General features: G+C 46.4%; 10 protein-coding genes across 10 annotated transcripts; 6 read left to right on the forward strand and 4 right to left on the reverse strand.

Annotated features, from left to right (window-relative positions):
* Positions 1-328: 328 nt before the first annotated feature.
* Positions 329-878, reverse strand: PEX2_053850 (uncharacterized protein; the record flags this gene model as incomplete). The annotated part of the gene is made up of 3 exons (XM_016742659.1): positions 329-385; positions 447-763; positions 821-878. 3 exons carry the CDS (start codon positions 876-878, stop codon positions 329-331), a joined length of 432 nt encoding a protein of 143 aa, XP_016600910.1.
* A 184-nt stretch (positions 879-1,062) lies between these two features.
* On the reverse strand, positions 1,063-1,341 carry PEX2_053860 (uncharacterized protein; the record flags this gene model as incomplete). Its single annotated transcript, XM_016742660.1, has 1 exon — positions 1,063-1,341. The coding sequence occupies one exon, from the start codon at positions 1,339-1,341 to the stop codon at positions 1,063-1,065; it is 279 nt and encodes a 92-aa protein (XP_016600911.1).
* A 73-nt stretch (positions 1,342-1,414) lies between these two features.
* Positions 1,415-1,576, reverse strand: PEX2_053870 (uncharacterized protein; the record flags this gene model as incomplete). The annotated part of the gene is made up of 1 exon (XM_016742661.1): positions 1,415-1,576. The coding sequence occupies one exon, from the start codon at positions 1,574-1,576 to the stop codon at positions 1,415-1,417; it is 162 nt and encodes a 53-aa protein (XP_016600912.1).
* A 1,696-nt stretch (positions 1,577-3,272) lies between these two features.
* Positions 3,273-5,099, forward strand: PEX2_053880 (putative NADPH oxidase (NoxA); the record flags this gene model as incomplete). Its single annotated transcript, XM_016742662.1, has 4 exons — positions 3,273-3,382; positions 3,437-3,691; positions 3,745-4,154; positions 4,210-5,099. The coding sequence occupies 4 exons, from the start codon at positions 3,273-3,275 to the stop codon at positions 5,097-5,099; spliced, it is 1,665 nt and encodes a 554-aa protein (XP_016600913.1).
* A 710-nt stretch (positions 5,100-5,809) lies between these two features.
* Positions 5,810-7,241, forward strand: PEX2_053890 (Winged helix-turn-helix transcription repressor DNA-binding; the record flags this gene model as incomplete). The annotated part of the gene is made up of 5 exons (XM_016742663.1): positions 5,810-5,977; positions 6,039-6,165; positions 6,219-6,342; positions 6,395-6,861; positions 6,919-7,241. 5 exons carry the CDS (start codon positions 5,810-5,812, stop codon positions 7,239-7,241), a joined length of 1,209 nt encoding a protein of 402 aa, XP_016600914.1.
* Positions 7,242-7,655: 414 nt separating this feature from the next.
* Positions 7,656-9,198, reverse strand: PEX2_053900 (Aminoglycoside phosphotransferase; the record flags this gene model as incomplete). The annotated part of the gene is made up of 5 exons (XM_016742664.1): positions 7,656-8,261; positions 8,439-8,532; positions 8,826-9,026; positions 9,087-9,129; positions 9,180-9,198. The coding sequence occupies 5 exons, from the start codon at positions 9,196-9,198 to the stop codon at positions 7,656-7,658; spliced, it is 963 nt and encodes a 320-aa protein (XP_016600915.1).
* Positions 9,199-9,586: 388 nt separating this feature from the next.
* On the forward strand, positions 9,587-11,707 carry PEX2_053910 (uncharacterized protein; the record flags this gene model as incomplete). The annotated part of the gene is made up of 1 exon (XM_016742665.1): positions 9,587-11,707. One exon carries the CDS (start codon positions 9,587-9,589, stop codon positions 11,705-11,707), a length of 2,121 nt encoding a protein of 706 aa, XP_016600916.1.
* Positions 11,708-12,376: 669 nt separating this feature from the next.
* Positions 12,377-13,890, forward strand: PEX2_053920 (uncharacterized protein; the record flags this gene model as incomplete). Its single annotated transcript, XM_016742666.1, has 3 exons — positions 12,377-13,150; positions 13,214-13,447; positions 13,504-13,890. The coding sequence occupies 3 exons, from the start codon at positions 12,377-12,379 to the stop codon at positions 13,888-13,890; spliced, it is 1,395 nt and encodes a 464-aa protein (XP_016600917.1).
* A 2,239-nt stretch (positions 13,891-16,129) lies between these two features.
* Positions 16,130-18,128, forward strand: PEX2_053930 (uncharacterized protein; the record flags this gene model as incomplete). Its single annotated transcript, XM_016742667.1, has 3 exons — positions 16,130-16,610; positions 16,698-17,094; positions 17,147-18,128. The coding sequence occupies 3 exons, from the start codon at positions 16,130-16,132 to the stop codon at positions 18,126-18,128; spliced, it is 1,860 nt and encodes a 619-aa protein (XP_016600918.1).
* Positions 18,129-21,350: 3,222 nt separating this feature from the next.
* Positions 21,351-22,697, forward strand: PEX2_053940 (LLM class flavin-dependent oxidoreductase; the record flags this gene model as incomplete). The annotated part of the gene is made up of 1 exon (XM_016742668.1): positions 21,351-22,697. The coding sequence occupies one exon, from the start codon at positions 21,351-21,353 to the stop codon at positions 22,695-22,697; it is 1,347 nt and encodes a 448-aa protein (XP_016600919.1).
* Positions 22,698-23,369: the final 672 nt, after the last annotated feature.

Genomic DNA, 23,369 nt, shown 5'->3' on the forward strand with positions numbered 1-23,369 from the left:
ACGTGCTAGGCTAGGTGTCGTTGTTGGTGCCTTGCTGACAAGGCATCAGCTATTCTAAGGTTCTAAATATTAGTTAGTTGACTAACTATCAGATAAGGACAGTCTCATGATTATAAATTGAAGAACATGACACTAGATCTACCCAAGTTGAGAATAAAAGCAGGAGGAATGTTCGGGTATTTCCCACGCATGCTATAGACCATATGACCATACCAGCCAGAGTAATGATACAAGCAATTTCATTCTTTCACGTCGTCAAGTTCGTTATGCATTATTATATTTACATGATCTACGTCTGCTGCAATCGACGCACCAGACTGAACTGTTGTTATGCTTTGAATAGTCCATGCCGTTTCGGCAAGGTCCAAGGCTCCGGGCAGACGACCTATATACATCCTCTTGTTAGCACAAGAATAGCCTCAGTTAGAATATGCACAAGAACATACCTCGCCTTCACTGTAGGCCCAGAAATATACACCAATGCCAATCAAATAATATATTGCAGGGTCGGTTCCTTGATAAAGAAGCGCCGCGAGAAGGGCACTGAGGGGGTATATGATGAGACGGATTTCAATGCTGCGGTGCGGTATTGAGCCAGCAAGTGGCTTAAGAGGCCATTCCCAGGCTATGCCCACGAGGCCCATGATGAGGTTTAGGATTTGTAGAACCGGTACCGGGGCGACGGCCGCATCGAGATTCCTGGAGATAAAGTCCCAGAATACTTTGGGCCAGATAAAGCCCTCAATAGCACTGACAACCTGGTCTGTTTGCATTTTGTCAGTTCCGGCTTCAAGTTGGGAGGGTTGAGTGGGGAACGTACAAGCTGCCGCGGTGAGAATGATTAACCTCCCCCAGTGGTTCTTAATGAGCCTGCCCATTGTGTTGATGTATGGGTACTCGGCTATGTGAAAACTTGCTGATGTGTGCTATAGAGCTTCGGCCAGCGAAGGTCTCGGAGGAAATAAAGTCGCTTGGGTGTGGGTGATAAAGTGCAGAGCTAATCTTCGGCGACAAATGACGCAAACCCCGAATTGCTGCGACAGATTCTGCGAGAGATTCACTTCATAGTATAATCCAGCAAGACATAGATATGTGTATTGAGTTGGATAATCCAGAGCACATGGAAAGTGAATAGGATTGCAAGGGTTTATCGTAGTAACATGATCTCATATGGGGAAAAAAAGCAGCATATTTCGAGTGGCATGCTTGCAGGCTGGACCAGGTATAAGAATCTATACTTAGACAAGCGACCCCTCCGCTCAACCAGAACTCGAAACAATTTGCCAGGATGTGATTGTCGAGCGTCAAAAAGGTGAATCGCTGCACGGGGTTGGTACACATGCAAGAAGGATAAGGCTAAGCCGTGATCCACACAGATACAAGTGTTGTAGACCAATTATCGGCGGCAAGGTCCTCAAATCCTTGACAACCCCCTCTTCCTGAGCTTCTGAAGAACCGGCATAACCCGTGTGATTGGAGAGTGGGGGATGTGACGGAGCGGATCGCAAAGTGGATGTCGGCAAATCAGAGGCCTCGGCGCTTGGGCTTGGCGTGATGAACTGCAGGTGGCACGCATGGCACGCACAGAGCCCTTCATTCCCAAGTCTCATCGACATTCAAATTGTACTTTTTTTCATTGAGGATTTCAACTGAGGCCTATGTTTTTTTTGGGCTGTCTGGGGTTGTCTAGGCTGTGTCAGCTTTGTACCAGAGACAAGTTTGGAACTTTCCAGGTCAGATGACCACGGTAGCCCTGATTCCAATTCAGTGCAACACACCGTCTTTCTGCATCTTCTGCAGATGCAGCCCGTGCCTGGTTTAACAGATAATGTTAAGTGGAGACTTTTATCGGGGGAAAATATCGTTAATGGGGAAACATAGCTCGAGCCATTCACTATTCTATATTTGGGCGAGCCTTGTACTCGCTAATGATCCTGAACCGGTATTTTCACCGACGTTAGGTGACCCTCGGGGCTCCCGTGTGACGAAAAGACAGCGCTTGCAGGACGATTTTAATAGGCCAATCCCCCAGTAACCTTCTTTTTCCTGGCCTCGTTTAACGCTGTCCACTCACGGTCCTTCATGACCACCCTCGGGGCATTAATCTCTTTTGAACTTTGGCCTCGAACCGTTTAGTTTCCACCAGTTCAAGCCCGTTATTATTATTAGAGCAAAGAGCCGAATCGGAGAAGGTTGATTGAACAGGGTGTATGTACTTCCTTTTTCCCACTAGACTCGCTTCGCGGGGAACGTGGCATGGTGGTCAGACTCCGAGGGCGTACAAATTTCGTGTCGTGATTGGTGTGCCTGCTACGAACGGTCATTAAAAATAGCAAACTCCTGAGAGTATTAATTAAAACTGGGGTCCAGGACCATACATAGGACCTTTGAAAGTATTGGAAAGAATTAGCCAAGATAACAGATGAAAGAGACCAGGCAAAATCCGATGATTATTTTAAGCGACGAAGGATTCTAGCCTCTAGACTTACTCTCTTGGTCTCTCCACTATCCATTCCTAGGAGAATTTTAAAAGCACAGACATTGTAGGCTTGAATACTCCCTAATCCATTGGACTAAAATATACCGTAGTCTGTCGGTTATACGGAGTAGTGCCCGCCAGAAGCGATGTAATTATAGATCGGCCGCCCCCACCCCTGCAGCTAAAACCACAACACTGGGATTCTCTGAACCTCCAACTCTCCTCCGGTCCTGTCCTTATTCATGTATTGACGTCAACTACGTCTAGGACAACTTGAATCAACCGAAAATTTTTCATATTTTATCTCAAGTGTGCCAGTAACCTCTTATATTCGAGAGGACACGTGCAGGGGAGTCCCCTGGCGAAACGCCATCATCGCTTGCGACAAAGCACGCAACTCACATTCCGTCTCTATACACTTTGGCTGAGCACTATCGCAAGCTGCCAGCGTCCTTTCCCAGTGCGAGGCGTTCAACATTATTTGGAACATTTTCAAACCCACCGAGACTCCGATCTTCAGTCTCGAAGCAAAAGCTCATCCCGGAGATCCTGACTTACACCAAGTCTATGGAGAAACAACGACGTTGACAAACGCCGAAGCCACTGACCTGTCAATATTGACACTGGAGTCTTGCCACGAAAGGAGATCGGGAGATTTCGCTTTCAACAAATCTTCAGTGTATATTACCGGGTTGCTGGTCAACCGTCTGGACTTGTCACTCCTTTGATTGAATTATCGCTTATCACCTAAATTACTTGTCGCTGGCCGACATTCTTAAAAACCCAGAAAAGAATGGCCGCAGCTCAAGAGCCATGGTGGAAGAGGGCAGACTTGACCGTCTCCAAGGTCTTGTTCCATTTATTCTTTTGGGGTCTACATATTGGTATTTTTGCTGTAGGATGGTATGTATTCTAATGTCTGCCAGCTCCTGGATTGCGTTGTTGATATCCTGATAGGTACATCCAGGCATCAAATCCAAAGTTGGCGTCGCTGAATGTCCTTGGCTACTCGGTCTGGATATCGCGAGGCGCAGGTCTGGTCCTCTCAGTCGATTGCACTTTGATCTTATTTCCTATGTGCCGAAATATCCTCCGGTGGCTGAGACCACAGATCAAATGGTTACCATTAGATGAGTCGGCGTGGTTCCATCGGCAAATAGCCTATTCTATACTAGTATTCACAGCCATTCACACCGCTGCCCACTACGTCAAGTAAGCTACTCTCTCATCCAGCTTGTCGTGACTACTTTGTTAACACCACCCAGTTTCTACAATATCGAAAAAGACCATATCCGCCCAGAACTTGCAGTTGAGATCCATTTTGCTCGCGCAGGTGGTATCACTGGACATGTCATGCTCCTGTGCATGATGCTCATGTACACCACCGCACACCACCGCATTCGTCAGCAAGCATATGAAACATTTTGGTATGCGCATCACCTGTTTATTCCTTTTATGCTGGCACTATACACCCACGCCACCGGGTGCTTTGTTCGAGATACCGCCAGCCCCATGTCTCCTTTCGCAGGAAAACAGTTCTGGGATCATTGCCTTGGCTATGAAGGGTGGAGATGGGAGTTAGTCATCGGAGCTTTGTATCTCTTTGAGAGACTTTACAGGGAGTTCAGATCCCGGCGCGTGACGGTCATCACAAAAGTTATCCGTCATCCTTATGGTATGATATTCTTTCATAATCGTTGAATTGACCACAGCTAACAAAATAACCCTAGCCGCCATGGAGATCCAGTTCCACAAACCAAGCATGAAGTATAAGGCTGGACAATGGGTATTCCTCCAAGTGCCTGATGTCTCCAGTACGCAATGGCATCCATTCACCATTACCTCCTGCCCCTTTGATCCTTACCTCAGCATCCACGTCCGTCAAGTTGGAGATTTCACCCGAGCACTTGGAGATGCACTCGGTTGCGGTCCCGCCCAAGCAAAAGATCTTGAAGGACTTGACCCCAACGGCATGTACGAAGTTGCCTTGCAAAACGGACAAACCATGCCCGCAATCCGCGTGGATGGACCATATGGAGCACCCGCAGAGGACGTGTTTGACAACGAAATCGCCGTGCTCATCGGCACTGGTATCGGCGTCACACCCTGGGCATCTATCCTCAAGAACATTTGGCATCTTCGCTCGAGCCCAAATCCCCCTCGTCGACTACGACGTGTCGAGTTTATTTGGGTCTGTAAGGATACCTCATCATTTGAATGGTTCCAAGCTCTACTATCTTCCCTCGAAGCCCAGTCCGCCAACACAGCCGCTAGCGAGGGAAGCACCGAGTTCTTGCGCATCCACACCTACCTCACACAGCGCCTCGACGCTGACACCGCTGCAAATATTTACCTCAACTCTGTCGGTCAGGCCCTTGATCCTCTCACTGAGTTAAAGAGTCGGACGAACTTCGGTCGTCCGGACTTCAAGCGACTTTTCACAGCTATGCGACATGGCTTGCTGGACCAGTCCTACATGACGGGCCTCCAAAGTGCTGCTACCACCGAGATCGGAGTCTATTTCTGTGGTCCTAACACTGCTGCCATGCAGATTAGCGATGCGGCCAAATCCTCATCAACCAAGGATGTCCGGTTCAAATTCTGGAAGGAACACTTTTAGTCTTGCCTCTGGAGTCCTTTTGCCTTTTCATTTTTTGTTCTATCATATACGAACGACACGAGTCACGAATATCTCTTTTTTCTTTTAATAGTTTTCTGTGATTTCTTGGAATCGCTAGTTTATCCCTTCTATGCTGCATCTTACATTTTGAAGGACGCATGAAGGCGTATGCTCATGGCAGATGGATCGAGAAGCGAGAGAAGCAATTATAACATACTTGGGTACTAGCGGGAATGCTAGGTTGTAGGAATATTAGCAATAGACTTTGACAATGTTCTTTGAATCTGTAATACTATCTAGCTTTCAGCGTATCCTACATTACCATTGTAGGTCGATTGCTAACGTAGGTAGTGTAAGTATATAACTACCTAGTAGAGTTGACTCCCGGGGACTTAGCAATCCGGCACTCGGGTCCTCGACTATGAAATGGGGACGAACGCGTGGATTGGACTGGGTTGCCTTCTGCTGAGCGCCATCTCCCCGTTATTTAATACCTAGTGGAGACCTGATGGATTCTTTCGATGTGAATGCCGCGTATATCTCTTGTGGTGCGTGATGATCGAATCCGTCGCGTTTCCGTCTACTATATGCGTTGCCTAGAATGACCGTTTCAGGGTGGGTTATTGTAGGTACATACTTGAGCCAAAGTCTCTCCTCCAGCCCCTTGTTGTTTCATCCTCATTCCCCTTACCCCCCAATACTTGAATATAATGAATATCAAACATCTCCAATGTCTTCTGGCGGAAGCCAAGGCTTTGCTCGACTCGTATGAGGCAACTCAAACCGATACCTTTCGAGTTGAAGCACAGGAAAAGGCTGCCCAGCTGGCACGTGCTCTGGAACGACCCAAAGATACAATCGTCAAGCTGGCCTTTTCTGTAAGCCATACAGAATCCCCGAGAAGCATTGGAGTATACTGCTAATGGACCAACTGGAAAGCCCACCATCCTCATGGCAGTCAAGATAGCGCATGATATGAATGTATTCCCCGTGCTAGCTCAGGCCACGGGCCCAGTCCCTCTGGCCGAGTTGGCAGCAGCAAAGCCCGCGGATCCCCTTCTAGTCGGTACGCAAATACTCGAGAATCGGAGAAAGGTGTTAGATCTGACTTACCGTTAGAGCGCATCATGCGAGTTTTAGTCGCCAATGGCTTCGTAGAAGAGCCAGCTCCCAGCGAATACCTACCAACTGCGGTATCCCGACAAATGACGCAACGCCCATTGATTGGAGTCGTGGAAGCACTGTAAGTTGCTCTAGATTTATAGAAATAATATAAAACATACTAATCCAACCAGCTTCTATGAGTTTTTGCCCTCAATCAATAAAGCTCCCGAACATCTCCAATCTATCAACCATCGCAACCCAGATGATCCCCTGTCTGCCGCTCTTCAATACACGCATGATATGAATATAGATGGATTTACATGGCTCTGTCGGAACCCCGAAGCGTTGAATCGATTCAATTACTGCATGGAAGGACAGAGGGCTGACCGTCCACACTGGGGTGACTGGTTCCCTGTTCACGAACGGCTTCTAGATCACCCAGATATGACTGCCGAGATACCACTTTTGGTAGACATTGGCGCTGGTGGTGGTCACGACTTGATTGGATTTAGGAAGAGATTTCCGGATGCCCCAGGTAAATTGGTAGTCGAGGATCTTTTACCTGTCATTGAGGAACTGCGTGGTGCACAGGATCTAGAAGCGTCTTCTATTGACACTGTTGCGCATGATTTCTTTGCTGAGGTTCAACCGGTTCGAGGTAAGGCTACTTTTTATATACACTTAGACGGGACTGACAAATATGAATTTACTGCAGGGGCACGCGCGTACTATTTTAAACACGTCTTGCATGACTGGTCTGACGAGAAAGCCACCATCATATTTAACAACCTAAAGCCAGCTATGAGGCGGGGTTTCTCCAAGATTATTATAGAGGAGTATATTCTTCCTGATCAGAATGCTCGCTTGCTTCCTTGTATGATGGATATGGCTGTGATGGTTTTCTGCTCGGGACTGGAGAGAACTCGTCAGCGCTGGAGTGATCTACTGACATCTGTTGGCTTGCGAGCCATAAAGTTCTGGGTGCGTGAGGGCGACGGGTTGGGAATTATCGAAGCTGAATTGGCAGAGAGCGTTTAAACAGAATCAGGATCTAGGGACATTAGTGTAATTTCTGATAGGCAGATAATGGAACTTACAAAATGCATCAATGTATCGGTTTGATTTTGTATGAGCTAAAATTGCTTCGGCTCTGGAAGGATCTAGATTAACATTGCGCATAGATGAAACAAAATACAAATTCAGATCTACAAGAGCGTCATACACAGGTCATGCTGGCCTAACATCATTCCATGGGAGTTGTGAGAACCAGATTTGACCTCCAAAGCACGAGATCATTCAAATGGCCAATAACGTTTGCACTCGGCTTTTCCCTCGTCGCTCTCAGCCAATTGCTCCAGTATTTGACCTTTGCTATCATTGTATCGCTCGTTTTCGATAAAGCCTTTGTCTGGCCAAAAATCACCCATTTACTCCTTGACCTTAGACACAGGCTCAGTTCCTGCTACCGTGTAATCGATATCTAGCCTTGATGCGCTCAAGATCTGTTTCGGCAAAGTCAAACGGGTCTGGAATCTCGCCAGTGACGCCAGGTAAATCCGCCCATGTGTCTTCCAGATCGACTAGAAGTGAGAGGAAGTGCGCTTCGCCGTATTTAAACATGCTGTGTGAAAGAAATATTAATCCGTATGCTGCCGTCTTTCGAACTTCGACTGCCCCATATAAGTCTGGACTTTTGGCTTGCATAAGCTTTCGCCTTTCAATGAACACGTTTCGAATACTATACTCGCGCATAGCATCAGACTGTTCTTCGGGGGAAAGCCCAGCCAGTATCAGCCTTGGCGTTAGATCAAGCGTCTCAGGGTCAAGGCTATCCAAGCCGAGAAAAGCTGGATCGGGATTGTGGTTGAAGAGGGGTGAGATGTGGCAAGACTGCCTGTCTATAATACCCGTAATCCTTTCGGGGTTGTATAGATCTGTAAAGATGTTGTCGTCATGCAAGTTATTATGCCAGAGGCATGGGTATTGGTTGGTGACGAGGGTGTCCTTTGGGGCAAGGAAATTGCCGGTCTTTTGGTAGGATGATAAGGCAATAAGCTTCTTTTCAGCGTCAAGTCAGTAGAATTTTAGACCACAAAACAAAGCAATCTGTTTTGGCGGTTGTAGAGACCGGATTGCTTTCATTTCTCGCATTCCGACTGCTTGTAGGTATTACGTTAGAGAAGCCTCTATAGCCTGATCAGCGGCTGCGAAAAAAAGATACAAGCCCTGACATACATGGGCCCCTGTCAATATCCAAATTTGTTCGGCCGGCATTAAACCAGTCTCTACCAGTGACCGGGCCAATAGCAGACTCCGAACCTTTTGGCGGCTATACCATCCTTAATATAGTGTTTCCCTGCGAGCGGCTGTACATCTCCCGCGTAGTATAGGCTGCCATTATGCGAGAATGAAACGCTTAGCCATTTCTTCTGCAGACTTGTCATAGCAATAATCATTTTGAGCCTCTGTTGTAGTTGCATCGTGCTCCAGATTTGAGACAGCGGCACACCCTCAACTTTATCCAGATAATAGACTCAGCCCCAACAGGATGCGAGTTTGCTTGCGAATTCCATGTGTGTACATGAGGTACTAGAGTGTCAATAATTCTACTAGCCTTTCAACCCAGTTGCATTAGCAAGATCCGGCGTCGATATGGCTGTGGTAAAGTGCGGAACGCCAGCATTAGGGTTAGGCACCTTGGCTACGACTTCTTGATCATCTTCCATGGTCATGATGAATGTTTTGTTAAACATGCCGTCAGGGTACTTTCTGATGGAAATGCATTGAGCAGCGCCAATCGAGTCTGCTGCCACTTTTGCAAGCCTGTTCAAGTAGAATTTGATCTCTCACCTTCGAAGATTCCCCACTTCATCTACGATAAACCGACCACGTGTGAATTTGAAGAATTCATCGCTGAAGTTCCAGTCTAAAACGAAGGAGTGAGATGTTAGAGCACGCTCAGCTAGACATGCTTACCTAACTTGGAAGAGCGCATGTGTGAAGCTTTTGAGATTGATCGGCAGTATTGCTTTGGGCCTTGGATTATATTTCGAACGTAGTACCAAACACGCGGGGATCGTGGTCGGGACATATTCCATAAAACGTAATGATTCTGATGGTGCCTCCTTCCAGGAAAGAGTGCGGCACTTGGTCACATTAAAACCAGATTATTGGGAATGATGAGAGGTTTAACAATGAGGCCTGTTCTGAAAAGGGTGTTTTAGACGCGTTGCTTCTGTGAGACAATTAGTCAGCACGTGATTCTGCATATATAATTATGACTTCGCTTTTAAGGTATGCCAAGGCCGTTGAGCCGCATCTCTTCTCCACTCTCTTTCTCTTTCACCTCACTCCACTTTTATCATTTCTACCGTCAAATCATCATGCTTGGAATCTCCAATGGGATGAGGCTCAAGCCTCTACTCATAACTTTGCTTGAACTGCCTAGCCAAAAAGATTGCAAGCTCGAATCCAGCGCCACATCGGACACACCTATTCAGTTTCATAATGGCTCTGAAACCGTCACCATGTCTGCTACTTCTACTAAGACCAAACCATCAAACGTCACCTTGATCAGCCCATCTGCCGAAAAAGATCGCGAGTTCACAACCAGCACGACCACGCAATGTATCACTGCCATTAAAAGCGTCATCATGTCAGAGGCTTCGACCGCGACCCGATCGAAATCTCCATCCATCGATTTGTTTTGCACGCCTGCCCAAGAAGATCTCGAAGTCAAAACCAGTGCTGCCTCGGATATTCCCACTCAGTATGGCACTTCCAACAAGAATAGACCAAAGTTTTTACCCGTCCCCTTGTTCGATCCGTCTACCCAAGAGAACTGCGAATCCAAAGACAGCCAAACCGTCATCCTGTGTGATAGTCCCTTTGAGAATGACCCCAACATAACTAATACCTCCAGCGCAATTCATAGTGATTCCTCTGATGTTTCTTCTTCGGGGGGCTCAGAGAGCTCTTCCAGTGGAAAATCTGAAACGTCCTCCATCGACAGCTTTGATGCAAGACCAGAATCTCCACCCATGGCCTTGTTCGATCCATCTGCTCAAGAGGGTCGCAAATGCAAATCCGGCAGTACATCGGGCACATCCACTCAATATGACAGTGACAGTGACGTTCAAACCGTCATCCTGTGGGACAGTCCTTCTGAGGATGAGAATGACACTAGCACGCTTCAAACCTCCGGTTTTAGCCATGAAACCACTATCACTGCATCCAATACGTTCTCTGATGATTCCTCCGATGACTCCTCTTCGGGGGGCTCAAATAGCTCTTCCAGTGGAAAATCCGAAACGTCCTCCATCGACAGCTTTGATACAAGACCAGAATCTCCACCCATGGCCTTGTTCGACCCATCTACTCAAGAGGATTGCGAATTCAAAATCAGCATTACACCGGATATGTTGACCCAATATGACAGTAATAGTGACATTCAAACTGTTATCCTTTCTGATAGCCCCTCTGAGCATGACCCCAACGAGCTTCATACTTCTAAGACTAGCCAGGAAGAGCCTAATATCGCATCCAATACGTCCTCTGATAGTTCCTCTGATGATTTCTCTGACGATTCCTCTGTTGGCTCCTCTTCTGAGGCCTCGGATACCTCTTCCAGTGCCAAATCCGAATCGTCCTCTATCGACAGCTTTGATACGTCGTCTCAGCATGATTCTGAATCAGAGGATGAAGAACCCCCAAAAGGTTCCCAAAGCCTGGCAGCATATGCCTCTCCTCTTTGGAATGGCCAACGTATTCGGACTAGCTGTGATAGTATCCACGACCCAGGCGGGTGGCATGTCGATCCAGATGGATTCATCAATGAGAAAGATCGTGCTGGAGGGCCATTTCTCTGTTCCCTACCAGAGACGATCCTAGATCTGAAAGGCAATTCCCCTTTGATGACAGTTCTCGAAACCATTAGCCTTTACAAGATGATCGTTTCAGTTCTTGAGGAGTACAAAGTTAATGCATCCTCAATCAAGATCAAAAGATGTCAGTACGAACTTTATCCTATAATTCAACCCCTGGCAACTTTGATCATTACCGCAACTCGTGAGACATTTAGCGACGATTGGGTGCAGGCTTGTCGTGAAATCTGGAGGCGTCTATCCGAAAACGGGCTTGGCCACATCAATGTCGAAATCTCGGACCCAGCTCTTCACAAGCCATTTTACTTCTGGGCTGTGGACTCAAAGCACCCTTATTATTCGAAGCACATGGAGGTGATGGAAAAAGTTCGAACTGAGCTCAAGCTTAACGTTTCAGATTTTGTTGAACTTGCAGCGTTCCGCGTAGGAACAACCTCGAATGTGAAGGACAGCGAGGTGTTTATGCACTTGACTGTGGATTTCAAGAGCGATCGAGACTGGCGCGGTCCCCGAGACCTTATCGTTTCGATTTTGGACGAGTTCAAACTTCCAATGGTGGGAGTCATGATCCAAAAGGGCAAGAAATGGGGATCACGCTGGGGGTGTGAATCGGCGAAGTGATGGGGAAAGCCCGAGTCTCCAATCCTCCCCGAGTTTATGACTCGAATGGCATGGTAACTAGAAATTATGACCGACAAATCCTATTGAGACCCAGCCCTGTTCCTTTGCGGGCCAGATTTTACTGGGATTTATTCTTTCTTTCCTTTGCTTTTGTTCATCGCATTCATGGGGTCTTATTATGTAGTAATATCAAATTATTATTGAAGAAAATAACATTCGGACTAATTTATTTCACGGATACTCTGTAATTCGTCAATTATTTCCATCCTTTTGGCTATGACACGAACGAAGAAGAAACAACAGCAAAAAGGACACGAATAAGAATATCAAAAAGACACTAAAAAAGAGACCAAGAAAGACCCCAAAATAGACCCCAATCTTGTACACAAAATGTAGAATGTGGTCAAGGATGAGTTCCATTTCATCTCAACATGAGCCTCCGTTACTACCTGGACATTGTTTTCGTCAAGTACAGCCATTGACGAAATTGACAATAGCAAACATACCTTTCTGCCTGCTATTGTCTCAATCTTTCAAGTCTCTCCTCAGTCGGGTATCTTACTTGTTTCTTCTTCTCAACCTTCTCGCATATGTACCAACCTTTCAACCGATATCATCTTTCTCATCGTTCTACAGCTTTCAGCGTTTTTACGCTTTTCATAACACCATATGATGGCACGTTCCAGTCGTCAAGAAGCGCCCAAGTCAAAGGCCAACAATGAGGGCCACAGCAAGAGGCCAAGTGACGGCCGTTACTCTTGGGCAAATGTAACCATACGCTCCTGTCAACGCGAAGATGCGATATTTAGCAAGTGGGATCGGGTCAGAGAAGATATCTTGAGACGGATCGATCTCACCCATGTATCTATGATAGGGTGTTACCGTGTGGGCACCAAAGGCAGCTCCCGTAAAGCTCGCCCAACCATTTTCATTTTCGGCAATCATCACAAACACCCCAAGTCAGTCCAGCCAGCCCGCAATATCATCAATGATGTTCTCAAAAAGCACAACGTGGCGGAGATCGAGGTTGAATTTCTAGAAGGTCGACAGCGCAGGCATTCATCCGACACCGAGTCAGAAGAAGACGGGCCTAAGCCTAAGCGTGACATCGAGGAAAGCGGGGGAGCGTTTCGCCCGGACGTCGTTCGGCTTCGATCACTGCCAGGGCAAAGCCTGGCTCTCAAGGAGAATATAAGCTGTTCGGGCACGTTTGGAGGCTTTTTCGAAATTATACTTCCTGGCATTGCGAAACCAAAAGTGGTAGGAATCACTTGCTTTCACGTCATCAACCCAACGGAGAAGAATAAGATGGATATTGTCAGAGACAGAATACGACAATGGCGCAAGAAAGGGATCAAGCCCAACGACACAGGCGCAAGTGATCTGACAGTCGACCACCCTAGCCCTCGTGTGGTTCAAGAGAAGACCCGATCACTGGGGAAGGTAATCAAAAACATCTAAACCCCGCATTACAAGCTCATGGATGAACTCGTGAGTGAGAATCAGAAACTTCGAAAGGGTGACGAGATGATGTATTTGGAAGCAAAGCAACGTCTTTCGGATTGTGAAAGGTTACTCCACGACATCCAAATGTTCAATCCTGGTTTTGGAAAGGTCTGGGCGGCGTCCGGCTTTAGAACTGGCCAGGCCCCAAGTATCAACAGTGGCAACCATACTCTTCCTACCAATTATGACTGGGCCTTGATCGAAGTTCCGCATGAACGGGTGGGACGTAATACGGTGAGTTGACCTACCGAAAGACTTACTGCTATACTAAATAGCTAACTATTAATTAGACCCCTGGGGGGCACATTCTGAAACAGTCCCCGTTGCCGAAGTCTTTAGACAATTTGACTCTTTGTATCTCAGGACAGAGATCAGGCTATTCAGAGGGTGACTATAACGCCCTCAAAGAGACCAATATCGATCATGAGATGGTCGATGGAAAGACAGTATCCATGCCAACAATTGAGCATTCCGTTATCCCAAGGGGGGATAGCACATCTTTTGGTCGACATGGGGACTCCGGCGCTTTGGTTTACACCAAAGACACTCATGTCGTCGTTGGCCTATTCTTTTCAGGTCGCGTGCATCCGCCTTTCACTTCTTCATTCACCCACATCAGTGATTTAATCGCTGATATCAAGAGCACCACTGGGGCGATGGAAGTACGCTTGTTTTGAGGCTAAATTCCAAACCGCAGTAAGCCAGAAATACGAATCTCTTCTTTTTATCTGTTAGGTAAATGACAGGTTCAATTTTCACATCTATGGATATCACTGATAGTGACTTCCTATGCGTAGAAAATTCTTTCTATCTGAATTTTGCATTTCGGCACTCGTAGTCTATTGTTAGATGCTCGAAAGAGACCTAAAAGATATTTAAAAAGACATTTCAAAATGCACCGTAGTAGCGGCTTAAAATGTAACCTTCGTAATATCATCTTAAATCGAGTAAAGATTCAGATTCTTCAAGACCTGCATCGTTAATTGCAGGGGCCGTATACGCGGCCGGCTGCTCTAAAGTTCCCGTATATGTAAACTTTCATCTTTTTTTCTTAAACAAAGAGGAAGAGTACTAACTAACCTATAGGCGACTAAGTATGCCACCGGTTCTTAACTCTCCTATCGAATACCACCTCACTGCCTCTTTCATCACCGCGTTCTTAAAGCATATACTACCTAATTGTAATTAATTTCAATTTGTATACTTCTTAAATTCTCTTTTATTTTCTATAAGAATAGTCGGCCAGATTTGCGGCCTTATGATGTCTTTTAGCTGGTCTTTCTAGATATATGCGGTAAAAAAGTATACTTTATGCAGGCAACTTTTCTATATGTAATCGTCAATTTTACAATAGTACGACCAACGACAGATCTTAAACCCTATAAAGATAAGATCATCACTCTTTTCTAACCAGGTATATCTTCTAATTCAATATACTTCAATTCAATATACTTTAATGTTGATATGCTTTAGATTGAAGTGCTTCAATTTATATATAAAGTGACAGAAATCTCGTATATAGCAAGGTATGGTATAGATGACAGATGTGTGTGACTCTAACTAAAATGACGAAATCCACTATTTGATAATTTTATACGGATATTTATGACCAAGCTTAATATGAACTTTCTTATAGGACCGGTATTTAAAGCAGTCCATGTATTTTCCGAGGTGTTAAATACTCTGTTCCTAGTCATGTATTGTAACATAGCTTTGGACAAAATATAATATGGTTCGCAATAATGCCCAAGTGATGAAAGGATGCGTTATCTATCACCAGCACAGACTTTGGCTCAGGCCATTTCCTACAGTGCTAGAGAAGCCCCTCGATAAATTTCTAAAAGACGAATGCGTCAGTTCAACTGACTCAGTTGAACCCTTAAATACTCGAGACAAAACAATTCCGTCTTACGTATACGCAGGCAGAATCTGATAACGCTGATCACGATGAAATTTCGGTGAGACAGTATCCAATAAGAGGCATCTTTGGTCGCCCGTAGCTGAGCGGCACGCTGAGCGCCAAGCATTGGCATTTTACCGGTTGGTCCATTTCCAGTTCTTTCCCTTTCCCGTGGACTCATAAAGCAGCTTCGCTATGGTGCGTATTTTCAAATGTGATCGATCTCTCATAGCATTCATCGGCCCAAGGAATGATAGTAGTTAGGTGAGGTTTCTCGGGACGGGCTATTTCGACCTCGTCCGGTCTGACCTGGCTTGGCGGCAGTGCATCAGACAGCTATCAAATCATAGTGCTACAGTCGATCCCTAAGCCTCTGGGCATACAGGCTATAATCTTACGGGCCAACAAGGCTCAGTAGGAACTGAAACATTCCGGTGCATTGGTCACCGCAAGGCTAACCACTTCCGATGTATTAAATGAGACGGATACTGAGGCTCTAACCTCCCCCCAAGTGGCCTGCAGCAGTAAACCAGGCGAGTTAACTGTATACCTCTTATTTGCCTGAATCACAGTTACCTGCGCAGACTTCCGAAATAGACCACAAATGTACCGTGCCCGGGCCATAGAGTTAGGGTTAACGCCTCCAGCTCGACGACAGTCTAATTCCTGGAGGTAGGATTAATGGAGGTCTGCTCTAGCCTTGTCGTCTCTACAACATATGGTAAGAAACAGCGCTAGTCATTATTTAGCTCCCTTGCGCACGTTTACAGGTGAGGCTGTCAACAAGGCGCGGGCCCATACATGAGCTCGTATACAAAGCCACTAGTAGCGCCTAGCGTTCAATACCAACAAATAGGAACCAAGGCAACTTGAACTGTTGTTGGCGGGATTGAGTCTAGAAAAAGGGTTTGAGGGGGGGGGGGCCTAGGCCAAAAAAAAAACTCCCAACAGAGTTGTTTCTTCCTCCCTTCGCCAAACGTTTTCTCGTCCCCTTTTGGACAGAGTTAAGGCCGACCATGTCGACTACGGCTGCGAATATCTTCATTGGCATCTGGCAAAACCACAAAAACGAAACATGGCCAACATGGACGCTCACCCTTAAACAACGCGACGGCGGTATTCTCTCCGCCGCCCTTGTTCTCTTTGTCGGCTTTGCAGCAACGCAGGCATGGAACATTGTCAAATTGATCCTCCACCAGGTACTCTTGCGTTTCAGGCTAGATGGACTTGACCAGCAACTGCAGGCCATGCTTCGCAACAGCAGTACACATGCTGAAGCAGCCTGGTTTTCTATTCGGATTCCCCTTGGTTGGAGACGACAGCGGGGGTTGATCCATGGCCTAGCGAGGTCCTCCCCTATACTTATCGTCTCGCTTGTTCTTATTGCCTCGTGGGCGGCGGCGCAGATCTTGTTGTCAAGAATTTGGACTGGTGCGGGCGATGAGTTCTTGGTCAATAGCGAGATCTGCCACTGGGTCAACATTACGGATAGACATAGTATGCCTAACTTTCAAACTTTTTCGATTTATTATAAACAAAGGATCGAGTCAGCCTCGGTCTATGTTGATCTCTGCTATAAAGCAGCTTCGGGCCAGACTATCCAGAACGCCTTCTGCCAGAGCCTGCCCCGTGCGGCCGTCAACTGGACAATGAGCGATGTCCCCTGTCCCTTTGCCGACCCCAGCCTCTGTATCAGCACAAACTCAACGCCGGTGATGCTTGATACGGGCTATCTCAGTTCAAGCGTTCATTTTGGCATCCATACGAGACAAGAAGACAGTATCCTGTACCGCAGGGTGGCCAACTGCTCTCCAGTCACCACCGCGTATCAAGATTCGCCCGAAAAGGATGTAATTAACAACTACTATGGGCCAAATGGCACCCCAGACCCATCTAACGGCAAGCAAGTCGGGCTCACGTTCACATATCGTGACCGGGTTAAAACTGTAGAAGATTTTATTTTCTCGACCTACAATTTGGTGTGAGTAACACCCTTCAAAATGAAATATGCGCCTTAGACTAAACATGAGCAGCGCATTTTCTAGGCTGTGGCAATACAACGCAACGTTCACCGACCGACAGGATGTCAAACCCGTTATAATGTTCATTACGAACCCTAATGCATACACGGAGCCAAATTATGACCCCATTTTTCGCACGGGAGCGAGCATTAACACTTCGCAATTTGGAGCGTTGTATAACGCGTCTACCGCCCTATCCATTCTCGGATGCCTTGAGCAATACGAAATCTGCAATCCTGCTAACCCCGGAGACCCCATCTGCATGGTGTACAAGTACTCCACAGACGCCGGCTACAATCTCTCCACCGTTGTCAAGCCTCTACGCCTGTCTGAGAAGCAATTGGCAACATTCATACGGTTAGACACCATCCATATCGGGACCGACCTAGCGAGCGTTGCTTCTTCCAGCTTGTTCCTGGCGTCTCAGACCATACTTAACGGGATTCAGTGGGCCGAGCTCTCGAGCACACAGTGGCGCCTGGAGCTTTCCAGGTGGTTCTCCGAGGGGCTGGCCATGATCCAGCAGGGCTTTGTGGATTCTGCAACTATGCCGGACAATAATGCCTTGTATTTCCCTCAGTTGTCCGGCGCCGCGGCTAGTTGCAAGCACCAGATCGTCCGGAATGCTGCCGGCCTTCAGAACTTCAACATGCTGGCTATCGTTATCGTCTTGTTGCTGGGCAGCATAACAATCGTGCTTGGGTTAACCATAGACAGCATTGTCGGTTACGTTCAACGGCGTTTCCCTGGGGCTTCGGAAGGGTGGGTGCATTGGACTCTGGACGGGGTATTCCAGCTGCAGCGCCTGGCGTACCGCGGAGCTGGCGTCCGATCGTGGCGCGATGAAGATACATACATCCCAATTGTAGACGGCAGGACTCTTCCGGGTGTCGATCAGCAGACCATGGCGTTTGCAGAGTGTGGCAGTGAGGAGGAGCTGAGATTAATGCATAACCAAGAAGCTAAAAAGACTGTGGAGTCAAATAGGCCTTGATATCTATTAACTATCCTGTTATCCCCCGTTATGAGGTGTGTCGGCAAAAAGTGCATTGCTTATTTCTGGTTCCTGAATTCATACGGAGTATCTGGCGAGATATAAGGTTAAGAATTTGGGATTGGCGGGTCACTATACATATTCATGCGTTGATGCAACGGCGAGGTGGGCGTTTCAGATGAGCTTGCTGGTCACGATCCTGGAGAACTGCAGAATGCCCTTCCCTTGTATTCGAGTCGTTCCGGGCGCTGTTTTATATCTTAATTGAGGCATCGATGATACCAATAACAGCAGAGATGCCGCCAATGGCTTCAAGGCCAGACATTATAATAGAAATAGTATTAGATATTAAGTACTAGTATTATCTACTTTTATTATTTTTACTCGCTTATACCGTTTTTACATAGTAATCTGTATATATAGATAGATCCTTAATAGAATAATTCTAGGCTTATAACTAATAGAAATCTCGTATGTAGTAAGGTACAGTATAGATAATAGATATGTATAACTCTAACTAAAATGACAAAGATTGATATGCACTTTATCTAAGACCCGTATTTCAAGCGGTCTATTTATTTTCCGAGGTGTTAAATACTCGGTTCCCAGTTATATAATTGTAACATAGCTCTCGATATAAAGCATGCTCTACATTTCTTTGACTCCGAGTCTCAACCCCGTCTGTCTACCTCGGGTATTTCCCCTCAGATACATCTCCATGCCATCGCATCACATAACAATGGTGATAGACTGTCTTACCTATCCAGCGGTATGATCAATTCAGGACCAACCAACCCTGTTTCAAGCATACTCTACCTAATTGCCTCCGTGGTATACTTAGACTCCGCGATGAGACCTCTAATAAGAAAATTTTAGTCAGTCTTATAATATGCTTGATAGATCACTATTGTGGGTTATGATAAAGATATTTAGGCTAGCTACCATATATGTAGGTAGGGCTATCTTTGGTATACACCACAGCGTTAGTCCCCATGTCTGACGGAAAATGTGCCTTCCCCCCTTGGGATAACGGAATGCTCAATCGTTGGTACGGACACTGTCTTCCCATCGATCATTTCATGATCGATATTGCCCCCTTTGAGGGCGTTGTAGCCACCCTCTGAATAACCTGGCCTCTGCCCCGAAATGCAAAGAGTCGAAGTATCCAATATCTTTGGCAATCGGGACTCTTTCAAAATATGGCCCTTGGGAGTCTAATCAGTTGTCAGATATCTAGCACAGTGGTAAATCTCTCAGTAGCTCAACTCACGGCATTTCTCCTCACGGGTTCACGGGGAGCCTCAATCAACGCCCAATCATAAGTCATTCATGATATTTGGGGATACTAGAATTATGTTGGGGTATCTGGTATGACTGCTATCGATGAGAGAGGTACAATACATCAGCCATAGGCAAAAGCTTGCCAAAATTGTAGGTCCAAAGCAGTATGTTGGACTGTGTGAAGTTACAAACTTTGAGTGACCATGGAAGCTGAACAGCAAGATTCTCATGAGGATGAAAATCAGATGTGTCAAGGAGAAATAGACGAAGCACCTGAGTTGTGGTTGGCAGTCTCTAGCGGATCCGGTGCACCTGGAAAGGTAAGCCGACTACCACATGGTCCTTCATAGTTAATACCAAGGACACGGAATCCCCAGGCTTAGCCGATAATGGAGTATCATTTCCCTTGGCTATTATGGTGTTTGTACTGGTGGGTTGCTGGGAGGATTTCTCGGGGGAACCGCTCAATCAGACTGGCACACTCTTGCTTGACGACATCGCTATCAAGAGGACCTTCCTCAGCGAGCCGAGACACAGAGCGGCGGAAATTCTGGACAGCACCATACCAGTTATGCACTCGGTATAATGAACTTTTCCCCATTAATAACCTCGTAGTGAATACGGTCCGACCGAAGGGAGTAATACTCCCCTTCAGAGTAGCTGGAATTTTGGCCCGAGATGCATATTGTTAAGTTGTCCAAAGTGTCAGGCAATGAGGACTGCCTAAGAATATGTCCCTCAGGAGTCTAATGAACATTTAGATTAATCGTCGTGAGATTTTCGGTATCCAAACTCACAGAGACTTATGCGACAAGAGTCAGACATTTTTATGTCTTAGGCCATCCCGCTTATCAATCATCGGATATTTCTATTGATAGGACTGCAGCTTCACACTCTTCAAAAAGTATGACGTTCCCTTGGTTCTCTGTGAGAACATGGGATGCAGCTTTGTCGTGTCGGGGCATGGGGCCAACGGGAACCCTCCGTCTTTTAGTATAGCAAAAAAAGATGGAATAAGTTCCGACATTGATAATCAATAGGGTTAAAAAGCCAGGTTTCTCGAATAATGAGAAGAGACTCAACGTGCTTGAAAGGTATTCAAGGTAAGAGATGACGCTCATAGGCCCCCATGAGAAGGCAACTGGACTCACAAGGAACAGCCACAACTAAGAAGATGGGAAATATAAAAAGTGAATAAATATAGGTAGGAAGAGATTAGGGTCAGACTGTGATGTAGCGAGAAGGTGAGGAGAAGGTGAGAAGGAGAAGGTAGAAAGTAGAAAGTAGAAAGTAGAAAGTGATTTATAGGCAACTTCCACTCAGTTGGTCTTAACTGAGGAAGGTACGATGTTTGCTTCATTTATCTTCATTATATCTATACTATATCTTCGCTATCCCTTTATCTATTTCTGTTGTATTGTGTATATTTCGATGTATTTCGATATCTTCATTGATGACCTTTTTGCTTCTGTGGTGTCATAACCAGAAGAGCGAAAATAACTGATAAATCTGTGTATACCATTCTTGTTGAGCACATTTAATAGAAGAGGATATAATGCTAACAAAAGGGTAAACCTCCAGGGCAGTAGCATGGCTGAGGGATGATGTGTGGCAACTGATCCTGTTCGATATGTTTTGAAAATATAATTTACCTAACCTGAGAAACATCGTCGAACATACTATCACCTTAGAATAGTTGTACTGGGGAAGCGGTGATTTTGTGCCTCGCGCTCTACACAGCGATATATATAACTCTAAGCACGCCATATTAAGGCCAAGTGAGCGAGGCTTATAAATCTGCTTGGAAATACCATCAGAGCTGTGGACCCGAGCCAAGCGGGGTATATAATGATAGACATCCTCATTTCAAACTGTTTGAATGAATCCAACTTGGCAATATTCAAAAAGTCTAATCTGGAGGATACTCAAATCAATCTCAAGATGACCGACCCACAACCCAACCGCCAGCTGCACCTCACAGCCTTCATGCGGCCAGTCTCGCTGCACACAGGTGCATGGCGTTATCCAGGCTCGTATCCCGATGCCAACTTCAATTTCAAACACATCGCCCAATTCGCCCAAAAGCTAGAGGCCGCTAAATTCGATGCTTTCTTCATGGCTGATCACCTGGCCGTGCTGAATATGCCAGTCGAGGCTCTCAAGCGCAGTCATACCGTTACTTCATTTGAACCTTTTACTCTGCTCTCTGCCCTCTCTTCCGTGACGGACAAGATTGGTCTTGCTGCCACTGCTAGTACGACCTACGACGCGCCGTATCATGTTGCCCGCCGATTCGCCAGTCTCGACCACTTGAGTAACGGGCGAGCAGCGTGGAATATTGTGACTACCGGAAACCCAGAGTCGAGTCATAATTTCGGCTTCGATGAGCATTTAGCTCATGGTGATCGGTATAAGCGTGCCCGTGAATTCTATGATGTCGTCACCGGACTGTGGGATAGTTTTGCCGATGATGCTTTTACTCGCAACGTTGAGACGGGGGAATACTTTAATCCTGAGAAAATGCACGTGCTGAACCATTCTGGCGATGACTTGAAAGTTCGGGGACCGTTGAATATTGCCAGGCCCCCGCAGGGATGGCCGGTTATTGTTCAGGCAGGACAGAGCGAGCCAGGACGACAGCTCGCGGCTGAGACTGCCGAGGTTGTATTTTGCAGTCCGAAGGATATTGAGAGTGCGAAGGCACTCTACGCAGATATCAAGGGCCGAGTGGAGAAGGCGGGACGGAAGAGAGATCAGTTGAAGATCTTACCCGCCGCAATGATCATTGTTGGGGAGAACAAGCAAGATGCACAGGAGAAGAGACTCAAGTTGGATAGTCTGGTGCATTACGATAGTGCTATCGCTTCTTTGTCAATCTCACTCGGGTCGGATGTCAGTGGCCTTGATCCGGATAGTTTCTTGCCAGAAAACCTGCCCGAAACGAACGCCAGCAAGACGGCCAGAGAGGCTGTTGAAAAGCTGGCCAAGAAAGAGGGACTCACGATCCGCCAACTTGCCCAACGATATGGTGGATACTCAGGGCTGACGTTCCTCGGTTCGCCAAGCGATATCGCTGAGGAGTTAGAGACGTGGTTGCGTGAAGAGGCTTCTGATGGCTTCACGATCACGTTCCCGTTCTTGCCACAGGGTCTAAATGATGTGACGGAGAAATTGATCCCAGAACTGCAGCGGAGAGGCCTTTTCCGCAACGATTATACCGGCTCGACACTGCGTGAACACTTTGGCCTAGCAAGACCCGAGAATCGGTTCTTTAGTGAGGCATCGTAATTGTATCTAACTAAGATAAATTGTATTACGGCAGTAACGAAGTTCATTCTATTTTTATAGTACATCCATTGTAACTATACTTTTCTCCAATTTACCAGTTCAACCAAAAATAGTTTCGTTCAATTTAGTGCTCGAAGCGCTAAGAATAGCGGTATATCTAGGCTAAACTAAGGGCCATTGATTTTGGTGCGGTCCAGGAGATTGTGGGAAACCTGAATATCCAGTTCCTACCTCGGGTCCTCTGCTCTGTGGTGCAATGTGTTTGTTCGTCGTCGCATTGAAGAGATATTTGCACTTCTTATTTCATCCAAGACTCTAGTGTACAAAGTGTTGGAGGTTTGAAACGAAGTCCCGCCCTGGCAACCCATCGCGTCTGGCTAATATGGAATGCACCCGGACTCTGGTCTTCATAGTTTTGATAACCTCTGTCCAGATAGATTCTATAGCGACGCTAGTTTACCAATGCTGCTAGACTGCCAAACCCTCGTTGGATCTCGAGGGAAGCCTCACTTTTACCTCACTACAACTACAGAGTTGAAGCGGAAAATTTTGACTTCTCAGTTGAATTTGACATTACTCTCACATCCAGGTGAAGGGGATCTGAGAAGCACCCCCCTCACCTGTTCATAATCTGGATTCCCCACTGTTCTCTCCCCTTCCTCCTCTTCCTCC

This window comes from Penicillium expansum (assembly GCF_000769745.1).
Source record: "Penicillium expansum strain MD-8 chromosome Unknown contig174, whole genome shotgun sequence".
NCBI classification, from domain to species: domain Eukaryota; kingdom Fungi; phylum Ascomycota; class Eurotiomycetes; order Eurotiales; family Aspergillaceae; genus Penicillium; species Penicillium expansum.